General features: G+C 48.0%; 1 protein-coding gene across 1 annotated transcript in view; it reads left to right on the top strand.

The window, feature by feature from the left end:
- The window catches only part of LOC109922686 (T cell receptor alpha chain MC.7.G5-like), an 89,005-nt gene that overhangs the window by 64,922 nt on the left and 2,681 nt on the right, over positions 1–21,402 (top strand). Inside the window, exons 5-8 of the mRNA XM_048619160.1 lie at positions 5,338–5,381; positions 18,711–19,013; positions 19,774–19,848; positions 21,078–21,188. Coding sequence (XP_048475117.1) covers positions 5,338–5,381; positions 18,711–19,013; positions 19,774–19,848; positions 21,078–21,187 — 532 coding nt within the window. The 3' untranslated portion in view covers position 21,188. The remainder of the gene's footprint in view (positions 1–5,337; positions 5,382–18,710; positions 19,014–19,773; positions 19,849–21,077; positions 21,189–21,402) is intronic.

The raw sequence follows: 21,402 nt of genomic DNA, 5'->3' as shown, positions 1-21,402 counted from the left end.
TACCTCTGTACTGCCACCTCTGCTGGGTCTGTCCTGTCAGTGGGACAGGACATATCCAGGGATGGTGAGGATGGTGTCTGGGACATTGTCTGTAAGGTATGATTCTGTGAGTATGACTATGTCAGGCTGTTTGCTGGACTAGTTTATGAGACAGCTGTCCCAATCTCAACACTAGTTGCCAGAAGTTTGTGAGGAGGACTTTGCAGAGTCAAGGGTTTGAGTTGGTAATTTCCTGAGCGCAGGTCGATTACTATCTGTCCTGTTTCTGGCTTTGAGCTGAAACTCTGTTCACTCATGTAACCTCCAACCTGGTTGAACGGGGAAAATTCCGAGCAACACACACACACTCATACACACATGCACGCATGCACTCACACACTCACGCACACACTCATACACACACACACTGACGCACACCACACTCACACACACTTTCTCTCACACTCACACACACACACACGCACACGCACACCCACACGCACACGCACACCCACACCACACTCACACACATGCACTCTCTCTCACACACAATCACACACACACTCACACACGCACACATACACTCACACACACGTATACACACGCACACCACACACTCTCACACAAACACACACAAGTATACACACATGTACACAGACACACACGCACATATATGTACACACGCACATATACACACACACGCACGCACACACAACATTCACACACCGACACACGCACAGACACACACACATACACATTCACACACACACTCACACACACACACTCACACACACACACTCACACACACACGTATACATGCACACCCACTCACCACACTCCCACGCACACAAATGTGCACACACATGTGTACACAAATACACACTCACGCACACACTAATGCACACACAACACTCACATACACACTCTCTCTCTCATACACACACACACAAGCACACGCGCACACGCACCTACCACACTCACACGCAGACACATACACACAAACCCACTCGCACACACAGACACAAACACACAGACACACACACACACAGAGAGAGACACACACAGACACAGCAGAGAAATTCCTACCCTGCCTACCAGTGGCATTCTTTGCCCAATGAAAAGTTTGACCACTTGCCTCTGAGTTTCCCTGATGGTCTGTTCCTCAATCTCTCTCACAGCCCTTTCAGAGGGCTTGACATTACCTCTTTTTGTTTTAGGGATCTGACCAAACAAGCTTTGTCCTCCCACCTACTCCTCAGGGACATCCACACTATTTGAGACTTGCAAACAACTTCCTAAATGGTACTGTCGCGCACCACCACCGCCCCCCATCTCCCAGTGGTCTGTCCCTAAGCCTTTGTCACGTCCTTTATATCAAGTGCCCAGACGTGCTCACATGGAAGCCCCATTTCGATTATTGTCACCGAGATGTACTCAGAGCTCTGCTATTTGCCTTCGGGCACACAGGCATCTGCTTAATTCCATTTCCCAGAAGATTGCTAGCCAGCCACGACATTGACACCTACTGGCACGCAATGGAATACGTTTGATTCAGCATCTCTACCCGCTAACCCACATGATGGGGTGAGGGGTTGGGATGTCAGAGGGAGGGAGTGACATTGGGATGAAAAGACAGTCAGTGTTTGAGTTAGTTCTCAACTGGAAATAGAGAGCTTAACAGCATGGTGTAAAGACAGTAATTTCTCCCTCAACGTCAGCAAAATGAAGGGGCTGATCATCGACTACCGGCTGGTGCCTGACTGTATCAATGGAGCTGATGTGGAGATGGCCCAGAGCTCCCAAGTTCCTGGGAGTGAATATCACCGAGGATCTATCCTGGCCCATCCACGTCAACGCTACTGTTCAGAAAGCACACCGCCACCAACAACTCCCTCAGGAGGCTAAGGAAGTTTGGTACGTCCACAAGGACTCTTCCCAGTTTTTACAGATGCACCACTGAAAGCATTTTATCCTGATACATCCCAGCAATTGCTGCTCTAATCATAGACCACAAGAAGTGACAGAGAGTTATGAATGCAGCCCAGTCCATCACGTAAACCAGCCTTCCCTCCATTGACTCCATCTACACTTCCCACTGCCTTGGGAAAGCAGCCTACATCATCAAAAGTCCCTCCCAGCCTGGTTATACTCTCGTCCCACGGAGAAAAAGATGCAAACGTTTGAATACACATACCAACAGATTCAAGAATAGCTTCTTCCCCCATGTCATTAGACTTCTGAATGGACCTCTCAAATTTTAAATCTAATGTTGATCTCGCTGTCTGTGCACCCCCTCTGCAACTGTAACATTGTATTCCTCGCTCTGTTTTCTCACCCTAATGCACTTTGTATGGTATGATCTGGCACGCAAAACAAAACTTTTCACTGTAGTTAAGTATTTGTGACAATAATAAAACAAATCAAAGACATGCAGACAGTCTGAGGAACTGTCGGCCCTGTTTCACTTGCGTTCGGGTGAGCTGTTTTGAAACCTCTGCTCCTTGGCCACATCTATCATGCGATAGGCTCTGTGGGGTGTTAGCCCACAGCTTTGGTGTTAACCACCATAGCCATCAGTCCATGTAAGGAGTGTAAAGTTCTTTAAACCGTGAGCAGTGACTTCCTTTATAAATTCTGTAATTGTTAATAATCCAGGGAAGTTCATGTACCTTGTTCAAAACTCAGGAATATACCAGGGATCTCAAACATTGTCTAATTTAAAGAGAAAAATGTTTACCCGCCCATAACCATACTGTAAAATGTCTTATGTCTTATTCACTTGTGGGACATGGGCATCGCTGTCTGGGCCCACCTTTAATCGCCCCGTCCCTAGTTGCCCCCCCCCCACCCCAAATGACAAGGTCGGGGTGAGCTGCCTTCTTGAACCGCTGCAGTCCATGTGCTGTCGGGTAGACCCACAATGTCCCTACGGGAGGGAATTCCAGGATTTGGACCCAGCCACACTGAAGGAACGGCCGATATATTTCCAAGTCGGGATGGGGACTGGCTCAGAGGGGAACTCGCGGGGGCTGGTGTTCCCACGGATCTACTGCCCCTTGTCCTTCTAGATGGAAGTGGTCATGGATTTGGAAGGTGCTGCCTGAGGTTCTTTGCTAAATTTCTGCAGTGCATCTTGTAGATGGTACACACTGCTGTTGCTGAGCGTCGGTGGTGGAGGGAGTGGGATGTTTGTGGATGTGCTGCCAATCGAGCAGGGGTTGCTTTGTCCCTGGATGGTGTCGAGCTTCTCGAGTGTTGTTGGAGCTGCCCCCATCCAGGGGCAAGTGGGGAGTATTCCCTCACACTCCTGACTCGTGCCTTGTTGATGGGGGGACAGGGCTTTGGGGTGGGGGGAGGCAGGATTTGAGTGACTCGCTGCAGGATTCCCAGCCTCTGACCTGCTGTTGTAGACCCTGTGTTTACGTGGCTGGGTCTGGGTCAGTTTATGGTCGAGGGTCATCCCCAGGATGTTGACGGGAGGGGGATTCAGTGATGGTAACGCCATTGAATGTCAAGGGATGTTGGTTAGATTCTGTCTTGTTGGAGATGGTCCTTGCTGAGGGGGGAAGGTGTATCAGGCTGTGTCTGGCAATGGGTTTAATTCCATTTAATTGCTAGAGACGGCGAGCTATTGTTTAAATCATATACAGTATAGAAGAAGCCCTTCAGTCAATCGAGTCTATACTGCCAAAGTTACATTAAATCTCCACTGGTCCCACTGCATTCCCTTTGTTAGCCCACATCTTATTAGAGCCACCATTGCTCCCAAAACCATACCTTGTTCCTACTAAGAAGAAAAGGATTACATTTGAGAAATACGTCCAAATGTGTTTTAACAGAAAAACTAAGAAAGATATTAGTGACTTGGGTGAAAATAGATTGCTACATTCCTTCGTTCTCAGAATCAGGCAAGCAAAGTTAAAAAGAGAGAGAGAGCGAAGAAAATTACAATTTATGACTTTCTTTCCACAACACGACAGCAAACCTCGAAGACATTTCTCAGAGATAGCGTGAGCTGGACCCTTTCCCCTCCACATCCATCTGGGATTCTCATCCATTTGCCGGGTCTCGAAGCAGTTGGGACTAGCGATTCAGGAAAGTGACATAGTGGAAGGAATGGAGGTGAGGTCCAGGTCAGAGTGAGTGAATGGGCCATTCAGCTGGATAAGAGCTCCTGACCTATTCCCTCACTCATTGAGGAAGCTCCCTTTAAAAACGGTTTCTGGAAACAGCCCAAATGTAAGAGTGGGCGGAGTGAATCAGAGAGGGTGAGATCTTCTAATCTGCAGACAACAGTCTGTGTACAGTTTTTGTACTGGTTTGTATCACTGTGGGATATATACAGCTGGGACACAGTAATATAATCTCCTGCAGCGCCCGTACAATAACTTCTCCGGCCACAAAGGACCCTCCAAATCCTTTCTAACAACTCTCTGACTTACCCAGAGCTTTACCCTACACCCTTCCTAACCCCACCACCCATTCTCCTTTTCCATTCTGTGCATTTTTCCCACCTTTGAGTCTGTTTCTATTGATTTCTGCTCCTGGATTTACGGCAAGACCTGTCCAGTTGCTCTCTCTGGTCTGTACCCACCCCAGAGAAAGGATGAGGTATGATCCCGAAGAGATAAGGGAACGAGTAGATTTTGTCCAGGGATTGAACTGTGTGCAACATATAGAGATACCGAGAAGCTCCTATTCGGAAATGGGACCAGGCTGATCGTAAGACCCAGTGAGTACCAGTTCTTTGCATTAATCATGTTTCTCTCTCTCTCTCTCTCTCTCTCTGTCCATTTGCACAGAAGCTGCCAAAACTCCTGAATTTCTGTAACAATTTCTCATTTGCGTGTGTGGGTTTGTTTCGGGATCTGACTGCCCTCTCTCGGATATTGCATTTCCTTATTTTCACTGCTTTCCGTTCCCAGAACAGTGGGTGAGAGGGAGTGATTTACCATATTCCATTGGGAATCCAAGCTGGAATAATCCAGACAGCTCTGTAGTTTTCCAAAAATCTGCTCTTTTAGTCCCCCTTAAAGAGCTGGTAAAGCCATCACTTCCTAAAGGGTTCCAATCAATTCAAGCAATTTTTTTTGCTTGGTGTATATATATGTTTATTTTTTTTTAAGGATCTCGTTGTAAAATAAAGAAGGAATTTCTCCTCATGTTCTTGGCCGGCCTTGGTATTTCCTATTGCTGTGAGAACGAGCGAGTGGCCACTGAGTGTGTGGACCTTAGCAGTTGGTGTCTGACCCAGGCAGACTATAGACTTAGGTGGTGGGTTATGGTGAACTGGACTAAGAGGTGACTCATGCCAGTCTTTGAGTTTTGACGTGGATATTTATCATGGTGTACTTACAGACCACTAATATTCGGAGCAGGAACCAAATTGACTGTGGAGCCAAGTAAGTACAAGCTATTGGTATCTTTTTCACTTGTTCTCTTGTCCTTTACTGCAACAAGAGGACGGTTGGGGGGAGCGGGAAATTATGTATTAGTTTGAGGAGACAGGAATGCTGTAGTGAGAAAGAGATCCCAGTAAGTTGTTGGAATAAATTTGAACCCAACGCGTCTTCTTGCATTTCCAACAATTCTATTCCAAGGTGCGGTTCGGAGACTCCTTTGCAGATCTTCAAAGATTTTCTTTGTCTGTCTCCCCCAAAGTACTAGACCCTGGCATTGTAAGCTGGCGGCATGGTAAGTCTAAAGCAGAAAGGTTTCAGGCCAGGGGTTTACTTCCGGTCTAATCCCATCAAAATATGTCCTCCTGTCGCTTATCCACCACTCCTTCCCCCACGCTGTCATTCACTGGTCCTAATGGAATTGGAATTCTCGGCAAGTCAGCAGGTATATGTCAGGCCAGTTGTCATCGTGTATAATCCACTGATCTTTGGAGCTGGGACCCAACTGACTGTGGAGCCAGGTAAGTTGAGATGTTGATACTTAGCACTTGGGAAAATCCGTGTTTCCGAGCCCAGTAATTCTTTGCAAGGACATGGCGTGTTAAATCTCTGGTGTAAATTGTTGAGCCATGGCGGGGTCTGGTCGAATGGAGACAGGGAATGGAGATGGATTCCAGGTCACTGAGTGAGACAGCTCCCTTGGAGAAGGGGGTTGGTGGTGTTTTTTTCCATATCAATGTAACAAGGTTCCTGTCTGGGTGGTTGTCACTGTGCAGCTTATGATGACAAGCTGATTTTCGGCAGCGGCACTAAAGTGGACGTCGTGCCGAGTAAGTGCAAACGTTTCTTGTGAGTGAATGTCATTTCTTTCCGTTCTGAGCCTTGGGGAATACAGGGATGGGGTGAGCGGGGGGTGCAAGAGAGTATGTGACAGAGAAACCAAGCCACCGTCTCGACCTAACGAACAGCTGTACTGCACTAATTGCAATTAGGCCTCAGGACCGAACTGGAGGGAGAGTCGTAGGGAATAAAAGCCCCTTCGGCCCATCAAGTCTGCCCCTTCCCCAAAAAAATAGAACATGGGCCAGAGTGAACAAAAATTCACCTTTCTCTCCCACCGACACCTCTCCCGTTCCTTTCAAATGCTAACACAAGACACAACGTGAAGGTTTGCAATGAAGTTTGGAGTTTGATAATTAATTATTCTAGCCTCCACCCCCGCCCCCGACCTCTTCCAAAAACCCCTATCTTCTCTGATTCTCCCAAATCAATGGCAGATGATTCAAAGGAAACTCGGCTACAGGGCAATTTCACCGTGAAATTGGATGCTAATGGGAATTTCTGGACTCTGCAAATTAATGCGGGGGAGGGAAAAGGATGGTTTAACGAGGGGTGGGAAATGGTAACAATGATCACCAGGGATATCCTAATTCAGACATATGAGTACAGGAGTTCGGACGTTATGTTGAGGTTGTTCAAGATGTTGGCGAGGCCTCTTCTGGAATACCGTGTCCAGTTCAGAAAAGATTTACCAGGATGTTGCCGGTTAGAGAAGGTTTGAGTTATCAAGAAAGGCTGGATAGGCTGGGACCTTTTCCACTGGAACGTAGGAGGCTGAGGGGTGACCTTGTAGAGGTTTATAAAATCATGAAAGGCATGGGTAAGGTGAAAGACAAGGGTATTTTTCCCAGGAAAGGGGAGTTCAAAACTGGGGGGCACATCTTTTAATGTGAGAGGAGAAAGATCTAAAAGGACAAGGAGGATTTTTTTTTACACAAAGTGTGGTTCATGTTGAAATGAAATGCCAGAGAAACTGATGGATGTGGTTACAGTTACAATGTTTAAAAGACATTTAGATAAGTTCATGAAAAGGAAAAGTTTGGAGGGATATGGGCCAGGAGCAGGCAGGTGGGTCCAGTTTAGTTTGGGAACATGGGCAGCACAAACTGGTTGGACTGAAGCGTCTGTTTCCGAGCTGTATGGTTCTCTGACTTGCAAACTGAGTCTGAAGTGTACCCCGTAGCTAAAGGAAAAGGTGAAATATAAACCTAGGCATTACTGTGCATGTAGTTGGAGTCGTATTTGTGGACTATCTGTTAGCACTGTGTGGATTAGAAAGATGATCTTTGGCAGTGGGACCCAACTCACCGTGGAACCCAGTAAGTCTGATGCCAATTTCGACCTGAATATTGTCCGGGAAATGTCCTGCTTTTTTGACTGATTTTGTTCTTTCTTTGAGTGGGAGCTGGCACTCAGCAGGGACAAGCAAGTGGGGCCCGAATTAAGTTGGTGCTTGAGCTAACCCGCTGAGGTCCTCCCTCACTCTCTGCCCTAACCTGTGCTGTCTGGGGAAGGTTGTTCCCTCCCCAGTCCCTGAATCCAAGGGTCCTGCCTAGGGATCTCTCCTCAGTCACCATAGACCATCTCTCCACTAATGCATAAAGGGGCTTGTACTGAAGCAGCATTGCAATTAGAGAGGGAATTGGGGCCTCTGCAATATTTTTCATTGCTCTGAGCGTGGGTACAAGGGATGAATGAAAGACAGGAGTAATTCCTCTACAATATTGTTTAATTTCACTGAAGGGAGTTCCTGTCGACCTCCCCAGTATACTTTGGGACGGACAGGATTGCAGATTTTTACCTCCAGATTACCAAATATACCTTCTGATTTTCACGAAGTTATATCATTCTTTGCTGATGTGGAAACAAGTGGGAAACTGAGAAGTCCCACCCCCTGGTCCCCATCGAGGGTTTTGTGTCTGAGTAATTGTCACTGTGCTGGCTATTATAACAATGCTGACAAACTCATATTTGGCAATGGAACACAACTGAAGGTTCTGCCGGGTAAGTGGCTGATGTGTGTCTTCTTTGGCATAGAGAGATTCGAGGTAGCCTCTGTGCTTCAATAGCGAATAGCCCTGCAGACTCCTACACACACACAAACACACACACACACACACACACACACACACACACATGTCACTGCAGAATTATCAGGAAGGCAAGAGAACAAAAACATGGAGCAATTTATTTTCCAATTTGCCTGCTTTTATGCCCAGAACACTGGGTCTAGCAGGGAGAGGAGGGGGGTCACAGTCAAAAGATACAGGGGTAGGCCATTTCAGACTGAGATGAGGAGAAATGTCTTCACCCAGAGACTGGAGAGGTGGGGGGAGCCTGTAGGATACTCTGCCGCCACAGAAAGCAGTCGGGGCCGAAAGATTGAGTGTTTTCGAGGAAGAGATAGAAATTGTTCTGTTGGATCAAAGGGCTTTGGGGGCCTGAAATGTATGGTCAGACGCAATTCCGTTGAGTGGTCGAGCATACTCAAGGGTCCGAGTGGCCTACTCTCATCGTCGGTATTTTCAAACTGTTGAACAGCAAAGAAAATTAGTGTAGGAGAGAAAGGGGAAATGGTGGCATCTGTTTGGGTATGCAGACAGAAAAGGCGCTTGAAGCCAGGAACATGAAGATACAGTGAGGGAGACTAAAACAGCCTTTCACTGCACTGTTACTGTGGCGGGGTCTACTTTTGTAACAGCTGGTAGCCCTGTGGTGGAATGCACCGCACTGAGAAGCTGGTGTTTGGAGACATGACCAAACTCACAGTGGAACCAAATAAGCCTCGTAGCGTCTCGCCTTGGGAAATGATATCAGTACCCCAGAGAGGGTTCACTGGGTTTGGAACTGTGATAGCGGGAAGAGATATTCTCCAGCGTCCAGCTGGTCTATGCTGCTGGCTTCAAGGGCCTTTTCTGTCTGCATACCCAAACAAATGTCATCATTTCCTGTCTCTCCTACTCTAATTTTCTTTGCCGTTCAACAGTTTGAAAAGACAGACGATGAGAGTAGGCCATTCGGCCCCTTGAGCTTGGTCCACCGCTCAACGGGATTGTGTCTGATTATCCATTTCAGTCCCCCAACACCCTCTGAGTTGGGGGAGTTGGGACGGGGTGTGTTTGATCTTATTGAAAACTGCAAGAGCTGTGAAGGGTCAGGCAGGGGATCGATAATGTATCACGTTTGTTTCTCCATGGGTGTTGGACTCGGGCTGTAGGTTGCAATGGGAAATTAGCGAGCTGGATGGAAGGCTGTACGGCTATTGAGCTCCCATCCCTCCCTGATGCTTTTCAAATGTCGCAAATCGAAGAGAATTAAGTTTAATGAGGTCCAGGGAGGCAGGGGAGACAATTTGGAGCCTGTCCTGACTGTTCTTTTTGCAATTGGGATCTTAAGACTCAAACCAAGACAAGCAAATCCTCCCGTGACTTGTCCATTTCACTCAGCACATTGGGCCAACTGCAGAAGCAGGAAAATTTTATCTTCGGCAGTGAGACCAAACTCACTGTCGAACGCTATAAGTCTCATTGTAGCTTACCGGACACTGAAAGACCTGGATAGAGTGGACAAGTAGGATAGCCTCACGGTGCAGGGCTGACCCCTCAGAATTGAAATGACGAGGGATTTCTTCAGCCGAGGCGTAGGGGGAACGTCATTGCTGCAGAGGGCTGCGGAGGCCAAGACACTGAGTATATTTAAGACAGAGATAGGTAGGTTCTTGATTGGTGAGGGGATCCAGGGCTACGGGGAGAACGGTGTTGAGAGACACGGCAGCCATGATTGAATGGTGAAGCAGACTCGACGGGCCGAGAGGCCTCATTCTGCTCCTATCCCTTATGGCCTAAGCCATTCCAACATCTCAAAACTTGGCTTGCAGACAAGGAATCGACAGGGCCGTCTTGCCAGTATCCATACAGGGGCAGTATAGGTTAAACTCTGTCCTGTAGCTCCAGCTTGCCAAAACTTTGGGAACTTCAACCAGTGCGAACGCTGTCTCTAGAGAGCTCCCCCACCACCAGCAACCATTCCCCCTATCCCCACCCCAACCCCGACCCTGCGCCTCAGATCCCTGGGAAACAGGGAAATGCCCTGACAACCAGAAGTCAGTACAAGTACAGTCTTTTCTTTAAAGTAAATAACGCCCCTCCATTTCTCGTTCTGTGGTCGAAGACTGTTTCTGCATCACCTGGCAACACTGTGGCAGCTATGTATATGAGAAGCTGATCTTCGGCAGTGGAACCAGGCTGACAGTGAAACCCAGTAAGTCTTTGGGTCTGACTGTCGTAAGACCCAACAGAGGAGGGGGATTAAAAAAGAGGTGGTGGTAGACGGACTGTGGGGTTTGGCGGAGGTGGGGACGGTCAGAGAGATACCACCGTGACTGACAGATCGAAATTCCACTCAGCCTCACGTCTCGGCTCTGGGCGAATTTCTCTCACTCTGGATGCATCGGTTCATTACATTAGAACCCCCGGGTTGGGGGGGCGGTGGGGGACGTAGGAACAGGTGTGGGCTATTCAGAACTCCCCATCCAGACCTGCTCCATTATTCATGGCTGACTTATGGCCTAATCCACGTACCTCCCTTTCACCCATATCCCTTAATAACCTTTGCTGAATAAAAATGGATCTGTCTCAGATGTCTCTACAGGTAGACAGGGTGGGTAAGGCAGCGTTTGGCACACTTGCCTTCATTACTCAGTCCTTTGAGTGTAGGAGTTGGTATGTTATGTTGAGCTCGTACAGGATGTTGGAGAGGTCTCTTTTGGAAAACTGTGTCCAGTTCTGGTTATCCAGTTATAGGGAGGATATTATTAAATTGGAGAGGGTTCAGAAGATATTTACCAGGATGTTGCCGGGAATGAAGTGTTTGAGTTAGAAAAAAGGCTGGGACTTTTATTTTCCCACTGGAGGTTGAAGGGGCAAATTTATAGAGGTTTATAAAATCATGAGGGGCATAAGGTAAGGTTAATAGCGAAGGTCTTTTTCGCTAGGGTGGGGGAGACCAAAACCAGACGGCCTGAGGTTTAAGGTGAGAGGAGAAAGATTTAGAAAAGGCATGAGGGGCAATGTTATTACACAGAGAGCGGTTCATGTGTGGAATGCGCTTCCAGAGGAAGTGGTGGATGCGGGTACAGTTACAACGTTTAAAAGGCATTTGGATAAGTACATGAATAGGAAAAGTTTGGAGGGATATGGGCCAAGCCTCAACGATTCTAAGACTTAATCACTGACATACCAATTCAGACCCAGACAGAGACCACGCACGAGGACTTGTGTTCATGTCTTTTGTGGTGAAGGTGAATTTTTGTAACACCTGGCACTATCGTGCTAACTACTGGAAATTAATCTTTGGCACAGGCACCAGACTCTCTGTGCAAGCCAGTAAGTCGTTGGCAGTTACTACCTCAAATCTAATTAGAAGAATATCTGGCAGACTGCAATAGAACTGCCAAATATCAAGTGCAGTGTTTTTGTTTTCTTAAATTGAGGAGAATACAGAGAGAATTTAATGGTCACTGCCGATCTGGGGGTTAAAAGTTCTGCAGAAGGTGTTAATTATGTCTATCTAGGGGCTAAATCAAGGGCTGTGAGAGATGTGCATATCAGAGACCACTGTGAACTATCCCAGGGTAGGGAACTGGCAATGGAAAGGCAATGTTGTATGGTATTCGGACTAGACCTGTCACCCTGAGCCCCAGATTACGTTCCAGGAACATTGGTTCGAATGCTAACGAAGCAGATGGTGTAATTTGGTAGAATTTTACGAGGGAGACAGGTGCCCTTCTGCCCATCGTGTCTGTGCTGGCTCCCCAGTTCGTCCCCATTCTCCAGCCTTATCTCCGTAGCCCTCTAACATCATCCCTTTCAAATATACATCCATCTTCCTTTCTAAACCTCCATCGCTCTCCCAGGCAGCTCATTCCAAACCCCAACAGCTATCTCCGAGTAAAGAAGTCTATCCTCATCTCCCTCCGAGCTCTATCGTTGACAATCATGAAATTGGGACCCCTCATTAAAGACTCGTGGAAACAGAATATCGTTCTCTACCCTGTCGAAGTTGTTCTCAAATTTGATCATCTCAATAAAGGTTGCCCCTTCGTCTTCTCTGCACCGTGCCCGACCTCCCTCTCTAATCTTTCCTCGTGCCTAAAATCTCTCACGCCTGAAGAAATCCCTCATCTCTCCCAAAAATTTGGAATGATTCAAACAAAATTCTGGGCTTGTGTTTCTCGCCAAAACTCAGACCCGTGTGATCAGTGTCCCTTCTAATGGCCTGCTTTAGCCACTGGGAAAGGACCTGGTCTGACCTACATGTGACTCCAGACCCCAAAGCCCCATTGATAGAGATGGGAAATGAATGTTCATGTCAATCCAGCAATGCCTGTACCCCATGAACGAACTTGAAAGTTAAGTTTGGAAGGTTTCTGTCTTAGATATGGTTACTGTGTGGATTACTATGTTAGCACAGTGAAACTCACATTTGGCAGTGGCACCCGACTGACAGTTATACCAGGTAAGTTAGAGCTGAGGCTTTTGTTTTTAAATTTCATTCGGCTAGAATGCTGTTAATTTTGTTTTGTTCTGTGAAATGGAGTGTCTGGGCAGAGAGCCAGATAGTGCCGCAGAGAGAGAGAGAGAGTGGCAGAATAAAGGAACTATCGCAGGCATTTTAGCTGTGAGAGGAATTTTTGAGAAGGTGCATGTTCCAAAAGACACTGAGTACAGGAAACGATTCTCCTGGCGTCAGAACGGTGGTGGGCACTGAAGGATTGAATCACTGTATTGTAAAGGTATTAAACTCCATCTTGAAACCGACCCCTCTGAAAATCTGTTGGTTGAGGAGAAATTGTATACATTTGTCAGTAGCGCTGACAGGTCGTTTTTATTGTGTCGTTTCTGTCTAACATAACCGTGTGAAAAAGATTCCACTTTAGCTAAAATGAGGGTGGCAAAGCTTAAATTGATCACTTTCAAACATGCATCCAGTTCTCTTTTGAAACCTCCGGTCGAATCCACCTCCACTGCTCTCCCAGGCAGCACATTCCCAATCCTAACAACTCCCCAAGACTACAGGGCATAGGTTTAAGGTGAGAGGGGAAAGATTTAAAAGGGACCCGAGGAGTAACCATTTCATGCAGAGGGTGATGCTTGTATGTAACATGCTGGTGGCGGCTGGCACAATTCCAACCTTTAAAAGGCATCTGGAGGGCATATGAATTGGAAGGGTTTAGAGGGATATGGGCCAAATCTGGTAAATGGGACTAGATTAATAAAGGATATCTGGTCAGCATGGACGAGTTGGACTGAAGGGTCTGATTCTATGCTGTATATCTCTATGACTCTGAGTTAAGAGGTTTCTCTTCATCTCACTCCGAGCTCTGTCGTTGGCCATCTTGATATTGTGACCCCTAGTTACTGACTGGTGGAAACAAAGTGTCATTCTCTTGAAATTTTTCACGAATTTGTTCACCTCAATAAAGGTCACCCCTTACTCTTCTCTGTCCTGGGCCCGATCTCTCTCTCTATCTCATCTTCCCTCCTCTCTGAAATCCCTCAGGCCCAAAGAAATGCTTCATTTCCCAAAGAAATTTGGATTGGTTCAAGAAAAATTCAGACCAGAGTAGCCGGGCCAGACTCAGACCAGTGTGATCAGTGTCCATTGTAATGGTCTGGTTTACTGAATGGTCCATTGGGAAAGGACCTGGTCTGACCTACACGTGACTCCAGACCCCACAGACCCACAGCTAGATATGGGCAATAAATGCCTGTGCCATTCCAGTGATGCCCATGCCCTGAGAACAAATTTGAAAGCCAAGTTTGGAAGGTTTCTGTCTTAGACATGATTACCGTGTGTATTACTTTGATAGCACAACAAAACTCACATGCCAGGTAAGTTAGAGCTGAGGCTTTTGAATTTCATTCTCTTATGTGCAGTTTATTTTGTTCTGTGGAATGAAGTGTCTAGGCAGAGAGCCAAGGTAGTGCCACAAAGAGAGAGAGAGAGAGAGAGAGAGAGAGAGAAAGTGTCGAAATGATTGAAGGCATTTTAGCCATGAGAGTTACATGTTCAAATCTTGATTCAAATAAATACACTGAGGCCAGGAAATGAATCTCCTGGTGTCAGAAATGTGCCAGGTACTGAAGGGCTGAATTGTTGTATGGCCAAGATATTAAACTCCATCTTGGAAATGACCCCTCTCAGAAACTGTTAATGGAAGAGAAATTGTATGGATTTGTCAGTGCTGACAGATCTTTTCTTATCGTATTATTTAAGTCTAACAGAACCGTGTGAGAAAGGTTCCATTTCAGCTAGAATGAGGCAGAAAAAACTTAAATTGGTCACTTTCAAATATATGTCCAGCTCTCCTTTGAAAACTTATGTTGAATCCACCTCCACTATTCCCCTAGGCAGCTCATTCCAAATCCTAACAAGTTCCCAAAAGTAGAGGGCATAGGTTTAAGGTGAGAGGGGAAAGATTTAAAAGGGACCTGAGGGGCAGCCTTTTCACGCAGAGGGCGGTGTGTGTATGGAATGAGCTGTGAGAGGAAGTGGTGGAGGCTGGTACAATTACAACAGGCATCTGGATGAGTTTATGAATAGGAAGGGTTTAGAGGGATATGTGCCAAATGCTGGCAAACGGGGTTATATTTCTTTAGGATATCTTGTTGGCATGGATGAGTTGGACCAAGGGGTCTGTTTCCGTCCTCTACATCTCTATGACTCTATGACTCTGAGTAAAGAGGTTTCTCCTCATCTCACTCCGAGGTCTGTCGTTGGCCATCTTGAAGCTGTCACCTCTACTTACCAACTATTGGGGACAAAATATCCTCCTCTACACTGTCGAAATTGTTCTCAAATTTGATCAACAATTACAGCAAATGTCACCTCTTAACCTGCTCTTCTCTGAACCCGATCTCTCTCTCTAACTCTGCCTCATGTCTGAAATGCCTTACTCCCGAAGAAATCCCTCATTTCCCAAAGTTTCCATCAAAACTTTGACGTGAGCTTCTGGCAAAAATTCAGACAAAAATCTCAGTGTCCATTGTAATGGCCTGCTTTACCAAGCGGTCCACTGGGAAAGGACCTGGTCTGACCTACATGACTCCAGACCCCACAGTCCCACAACTAGAGATGGGCAATAATTACCCAATGCCAATCCAGCAATGCCCACGCGCTGTGACTGAATTTGAAAGCTAAGTTTGGAAGGTTTCTGCCTTAGGCCTGTTAACTGTGTGGATTACATTGACAAAAGAACGAAACTCACATTTGGCAGCGGCACCCAACTGACAGTTAAACCGAGTAAGTTAGAGCTGAGGCTTTTAAATTTCATTCTGCTCACATGCTGTTTATTTGGTTTTGTTCTGTGGAATGGAGTGTCTGGGCACCGAGCCAAGGTAGTGCTGTAGAGAGAGAAAGAGAGAGAGAGAGAAAATGTAGAAAAGATTGCAGGCATTTTAGCCGTGAGAGTTGCATGTTCAAACCCTGCTTCAATTAAAGACACTGAGGGCAGGAATCGAATCTCCTGGTGTCAGAAATGTGGCGGGCACTGAAGGGCTGAATTGTTGTATGGCCAAGGTATTAAACTCCATCTTGGAACCGTCCCCTCTGAAAAACCGTTGGTCGAAGAGAAATTGTGTGCGTGTGTCAGTGCCAATAAGTCTTTTTTTTTTTCATTGTGTCATTTCGGCCTACCCGAACCGTGCGAGAAAGGTTCCATTTCAGCTACAATGAGATGTGGAGGGGGGCTAAACTTGAATTGGTCACTTGCAAATGTATAGACAGTTGTCCTTTGAAACCTCCTGTCGAATCCACCTCTACTATTCCCCTAGGCAGCTCATTCTAAACCCTAACAGGTCCCCCCAAAACTAGACAACATAGGTTTTAGGTGAGAGGGGAAAGACTTAAAAGGAATGTGCGGGGCCTTTTTCACCCGAAGGTTGGTACACATATGGATTAAGTGGTGGAGGCTGGTAAAATTACTACATTTAAAAGGCATCTGGGTGGGTTTATGTATAGGAAGAGTTTAGAGGGATATGGGCCAAATTCTGGCAAGTGTGACTAGATTAAATTAAGATATCTGGTGAGCATGGACTCGTTAGGCCGAAGGATCTGTTTCCATGCTGGACATGTCTATGGTTCTGAGTAAAGAACTTTCTCTTCACCTCACTCTGAGTTCTCCCGCTGACGACTTTGAAATTCAGACCCTGGCCCAGTTACTGAAGACGAAGTGTTTCTCTTGGACCCATTTCGCTGTGACATGACTGAGCCAGACAGGTTTCACATCACATACAGCGAGCAGGGTGATCAAGAAAATCAACTGTCACCAACACACCGTCCACAATTTGGCGCGTTATTTCCTTCTCGATTGAAACTGGGGAATCTCAAAGGCATTAGGTTTCCCCGAGGAGGGAGGGCAGTCACATTATCTGCGACCTGACTGTGCTGAGGAAATTCTGTCTCGCGTAGGTTTTTTTTTTAATCTGGTGACATCTGGTCTCACTGTAACAGTTGGGAAATGAGTAATGTTGGCTCTCGGACGACTGTGAGACCGAGGGAACCTTTCCAACGCTGTCGTTTCATTCTGAGACTAGTCCAAAAGAAACATTTTAACGTGGTGTGCCCTGGCACATGTGGGAAAAGAAATGTAACCGTGGCATGAGTTTGTAGGGTGGAAGTGCGGAGGGTGTGGGTAGGGCGGTGGGGTTTAGTTCAGTCAGTGTAAATTAAGGGGACTGGAAAATGGGCCAAATTGCCCCAACTGTGACGAGGGTAACTTGAGCTCTTTCTTGGCTGTGTTCGGGGGTTGCGGGGTTGGTTGGAGATGGTGGGGGGGAGATACGTCAGTGACTGGTAAATGCAGCAGAAAAACAGACGCACAGAGTTTCACCGCGCCCTCTCTCCACACTGCACTGTGCCACCCTGCCAGTCGGTTTTGCCCCAGATCCCCTTCCCCAGTCCCAAAACAAGGCCTGAGTCCCTTTCCCCGCAGGAAGGTTCCTACCCTGGGGCCCATTGCGTTTGAATCCAGAGCGAAACCTTCAGAACAAAATCAGTCAGTCATTTTAGGTTCGTTCACTGCAGCCGTTTCATGTCAGCACGGCGTTGACATTGACTTTGTGAACGGGATGTGGGGGGTGATGTTAAGAAAGAGGGAGTCCCTGTGTATTCTGTCGAACAGATCCGTGAGAGAAAGGTCTCACCGCGACTAGAATGGGGAGGCGGGTTGGGGGGATGGTGTGGAAGTAAAACTTAAGTTGGTCACTTTCAAAGATATATCCAGCTCCCTTGATGACCTCCAAATGGGATCCAGCTCCCAAGCCGGGCTCATTCCAAATCCAAACGACTCTCTCTCTCTCTGTCTCTCTGAGTAAAAATGTTTCCCCGCATGCCGCGCCAAGCTCTCTCGCTGACCACCTCGAAATTGTGACCATGTTCCCCCCCAACCCCGGTTTACTGACGACAAAATGTCTCTCGTCGTCCCACTTTGGTGTGACAATTCCGAGCCAGACAGGTATTGCATCATGTGATAAAAGAAATTAACTGCCACCAATCCACTGTCCACTTTCTCGTGGGTCCTCTTCGTTCTCAACTGAAACCAGAGAAACTCGGACGCATTAGATTGTCCCCAAGGAGGGACAACAGTTACGTTTTCAGGGACCCGACGGTGTGATCGTGTTCCCTCTCAAAGGACATCAGAAAGTCATAAAGACGTACAGCGCGGGAAACAGACCCTTTAACCCAACTCGTCTGTGCCGATCAGAAGCCCTAAATCATTCTAGTCCCACTTGCCAGTATTTGGCCCATGTCCTTCTAAACCCTTGCTATCATGTACCCATCCAGATGCCTTTTAAATGTTGTAACTGTACCAGCCTCCACCCACTTCCTCTGGCAGCGCGTTCCATACACGCACCAGCCTCTCCATGAAAAAAGTTACCCCTCAGGTCCCTCCTAAATCTCTCACCTCCAACCTATTCCCCTCTAGTTTTGGACTCCCCTACCCTGGGGAAAAGACCTTGGATATTTACCTTATCCATGCCCCTCATGATTTTATAAACTCTCTATAAGGTCACCCCCACCTCAGCCTCTGACGCTTCAGGGGAAAATAGCCCCAGCCTGTTCAATCTCTCCCTGCAGCTCAGACCCTTCCAGTCTGTTTAACATCCTGGTCAATCTTTCCTCTCCATTTTAATCTCATCCTTCCTGCAGCACGGCGACCATAATTGTCTGAGGGTATCCCTGGGGAGGGATTGAAAAGGCAGGACTTGTGAGTTAGCTGCTGGGGATGGGTGGGGAGAAAAGCAGCCTTTGACAGAAGCTAGTGTTGGCGAGTTATGGCTGCAGAGGGACATTGGTCTGAGATGGGTGGCGGTGTCCCACAGTGATCAGTGTGGGGAACCCCTGTGGCTCAGAATAACGCACAAGGCGGAGGAGGGGGGTTGGTAGAGAGGTCTGACCGCTCCCTCACTTCTGCCTTTCTTTGTATTTCAGGGCAGAAAGATAGTGTTGAGCCGAAATTGTCGGTTTTTTATCCGCCAGCCGTCTTAGGCAACGGTGCTCACCCAGCTGCAGTCTGTCTGGCCAGCGACTTCTTTCCAAAGACCATCAACCTGTCGCTGACAGTGGGAGACGGGAGTAAGACTGACGTTACCAGGCCCTCTGTAATCACGCCCAATGGCGACTATGTGGCGTTCGGCTTCCTACCTGTTCCCGAGAAACTGACAGACGTCTTCTGTGAGGCCAAGCACAATAACAAACATTTAACCGTCAACGTCACCCAGGAGTCCAAGACTGGTAAGGAGCACGCTTCCAGATCTCCCCCCCCCCCCCCCTGGTTCCCCCCCACTCCTCCTCACTCCCCCAGCTCCCCTTGTTCACCCATCCCCTCACCCTTATTCTGCCTCTCCTTGTTCCCCAATTTCCCTCTGTTCCCCCATCCCCACTTGTTCTCCCATTCTCCCACCTCCGCTTGTTCTCCCATTCCCCACTTTTTCCCTCATCTCCACTTGTTCCCCCATCCCCCCTTGTTCCCACATCCCCTCACCCCTATTCTGCCTCCCCCTGTTCCCCCATCCCCCCTTGTTCCCCCATCCCCTCACCCCTATTCTGCCTCGCCTTGTTCCCCCATCCCTCCTTGTTCCCCATCCCTCCTTGCTCCTCCATCCGATCTTCCCCCATCCCCTTGCCCCCACTCCACTTGCTCCACCATTCCCTCGCCCCCATCCCCATCCCCTCTTGTTCACCCCTCCCCTCAAACCCCATTTCCATCCCCCCTTGTTCCCCCAACCCCCATCCCCCTTGCCCCTTTCTCCCCCATTCCCTCCTTCCCCTACTCCCCTTGTTCCCCCTCCCCTTGCCCCTATCCCCCCTCCTCTTGTTCCTCCCCTCCCCTTGCTCCCTCAACCCCTCGCACCCCCTTCCCCATTCCCCCTTGTTCCCCCGCCCCATGACCCCTATCCCCCCTCAGCGGGGCACATGTGCCCATGTTGGCACCTTGTCCCCCTGAGCTGACGAACGCATTCTCCAGGCTGACGTCTCCACCTTCTGTCTACAGGGCCAGGTCCGACCCAGTCGGGCTGTGCGGAATCTTCAAATGACATGATGGACGCAAAAAATGACCCCTTTCAAGGTCAGAGTTCCCGTGAGTGGGGAAGGGGCGTTAGGGGAGATGAATAAACAGGCAGAGGAATGGGGAGATTGACGGAAGGAGAGAGCTGGGGTGGGGAGGAGGTGGAGAGAGAGTGAGAGACAGAGAGAGAGAGAGAGCCAGAAAAAGACAGACAGGTGTGGGAGGGAGGGAGAAATAGAGAGGGAGAGAGAGAGCAACAGACACAGGCAGAAAGACAAAGACAGAGAGATACAGTCGTGGAGACATAAAGATGTACAGCAAGGAAACAGACCCTTCAGTCCAACTCATCCATGCTGACCATATATCCTAATCTGATCTAGTCCCATTTGCCAGCATTTGGTCCATCTCCCTCTGAACCCTTCCTATCCATGTACCCATCCAGATGTCTTTAAAATGTTGTAACTGTACCAGCCTCCTCCTCTTTTTCTGGCAGCTTATTCCATACACGCACTACCCTCTGCATAAAAATGTTGCCCCTCAGGTCGTTTTTACAACTTTCCCCTCTCACCTCTCTACCTATGCTCCTCTAGCTTTAGGTTCCCCCACTCCGGGGAAAAGATCTTGTCGATTTACCCTTCAGTGCCCCTCATGATTATATGAACATCTGTAAGGTCACCCCCAGCCTCCAACACTCCAGGGAAAATAACCCCAGCCTATTCAGGTTTTCCTATAGCTCAAACCCTCCAACCCTGAGAGACATAGAAAGATAGACAAACAAAGAGAGAGAGGCAGAGAGAGAGTGAGAGAAAGAGACAGTCAGACAGAGAGAGATAGAGAGAGAGATAGACAGAGAGATAGAGACAAACAGAGATTGAGACAGAGAGATAGAGATAGAGGCACATAGAGAATGAGAGAGAGAAAGAACCTGAGAGATAGAGTGATAGATACGGACAGACAGAAAGATAGATGGATGGAGCGGGATGGAGAGACAGAAAGAGAGAAGGAAAGAGGGAGGGAGAGAGGGATGTGGCGAGGGAGAGATAGATTTGAAGAGCAGGAGGGAGGGATGTGTGGATGGAGAGAGGGAAGGAGAGAAGGATGGAGGGAGGTGTGGATGGAGAGAAGGAGGGAGAGAAGAATGGAGGGAGGTGTGACTGAGGGTGGTTGATGGTCTGACGGGGGTTGTACGATTCCTGACATGTTCCAACGCTGTCAGTTCTGAGCTGGAGGGAAAAGGATACATTTCGGTTTCATCATGTTGATCTTGTGTCTGATTTTAACCATCACAGAGAGACCGCAGGCAAACTTGTTGTCTCTGACCGTGATGGGCCTCCGATTTCTCCTCTTCAAAAGCGTCGCTGTCAATCTGCTGGTGACTGCCCGAGTCTGGCTTTCTTAAGGTGAGTCCCATCTCCCTTATTTCCACCCATCTGTCCCCATCTCTCCCCCATCTCCACCCATCTGTCCCCATCTCTCCCCCATCTCCACCCATCTCTCCCTATCTCTCCCTCATCTCTCCCCATCTCTCCCCGATCTTCACCCATCTCCCTATCTCCACCCATCTCTGCCCATCTCTCCCCCATCTCCACCCATCTCTCCCCATCTCTCCCCCAT

This window comes from Rhincodon typus, chromosome 42 (genome assembly GCF_021869965.1).
Source record: "Rhincodon typus isolate 14 chromosome 42, sRhiTyp1.1, whole genome shotgun sequence".
Lineage (NCBI taxonomy): Eukaryota > Metazoa > Chordata > Chondrichthyes > Orectolobiformes > Rhincodontidae > Rhincodon > Rhincodon typus.
The sequence above is the reverse complement of the archived record's forward strand: the minus strand, read 5'-3'. Positions and strand labels throughout refer to the sequence as shown.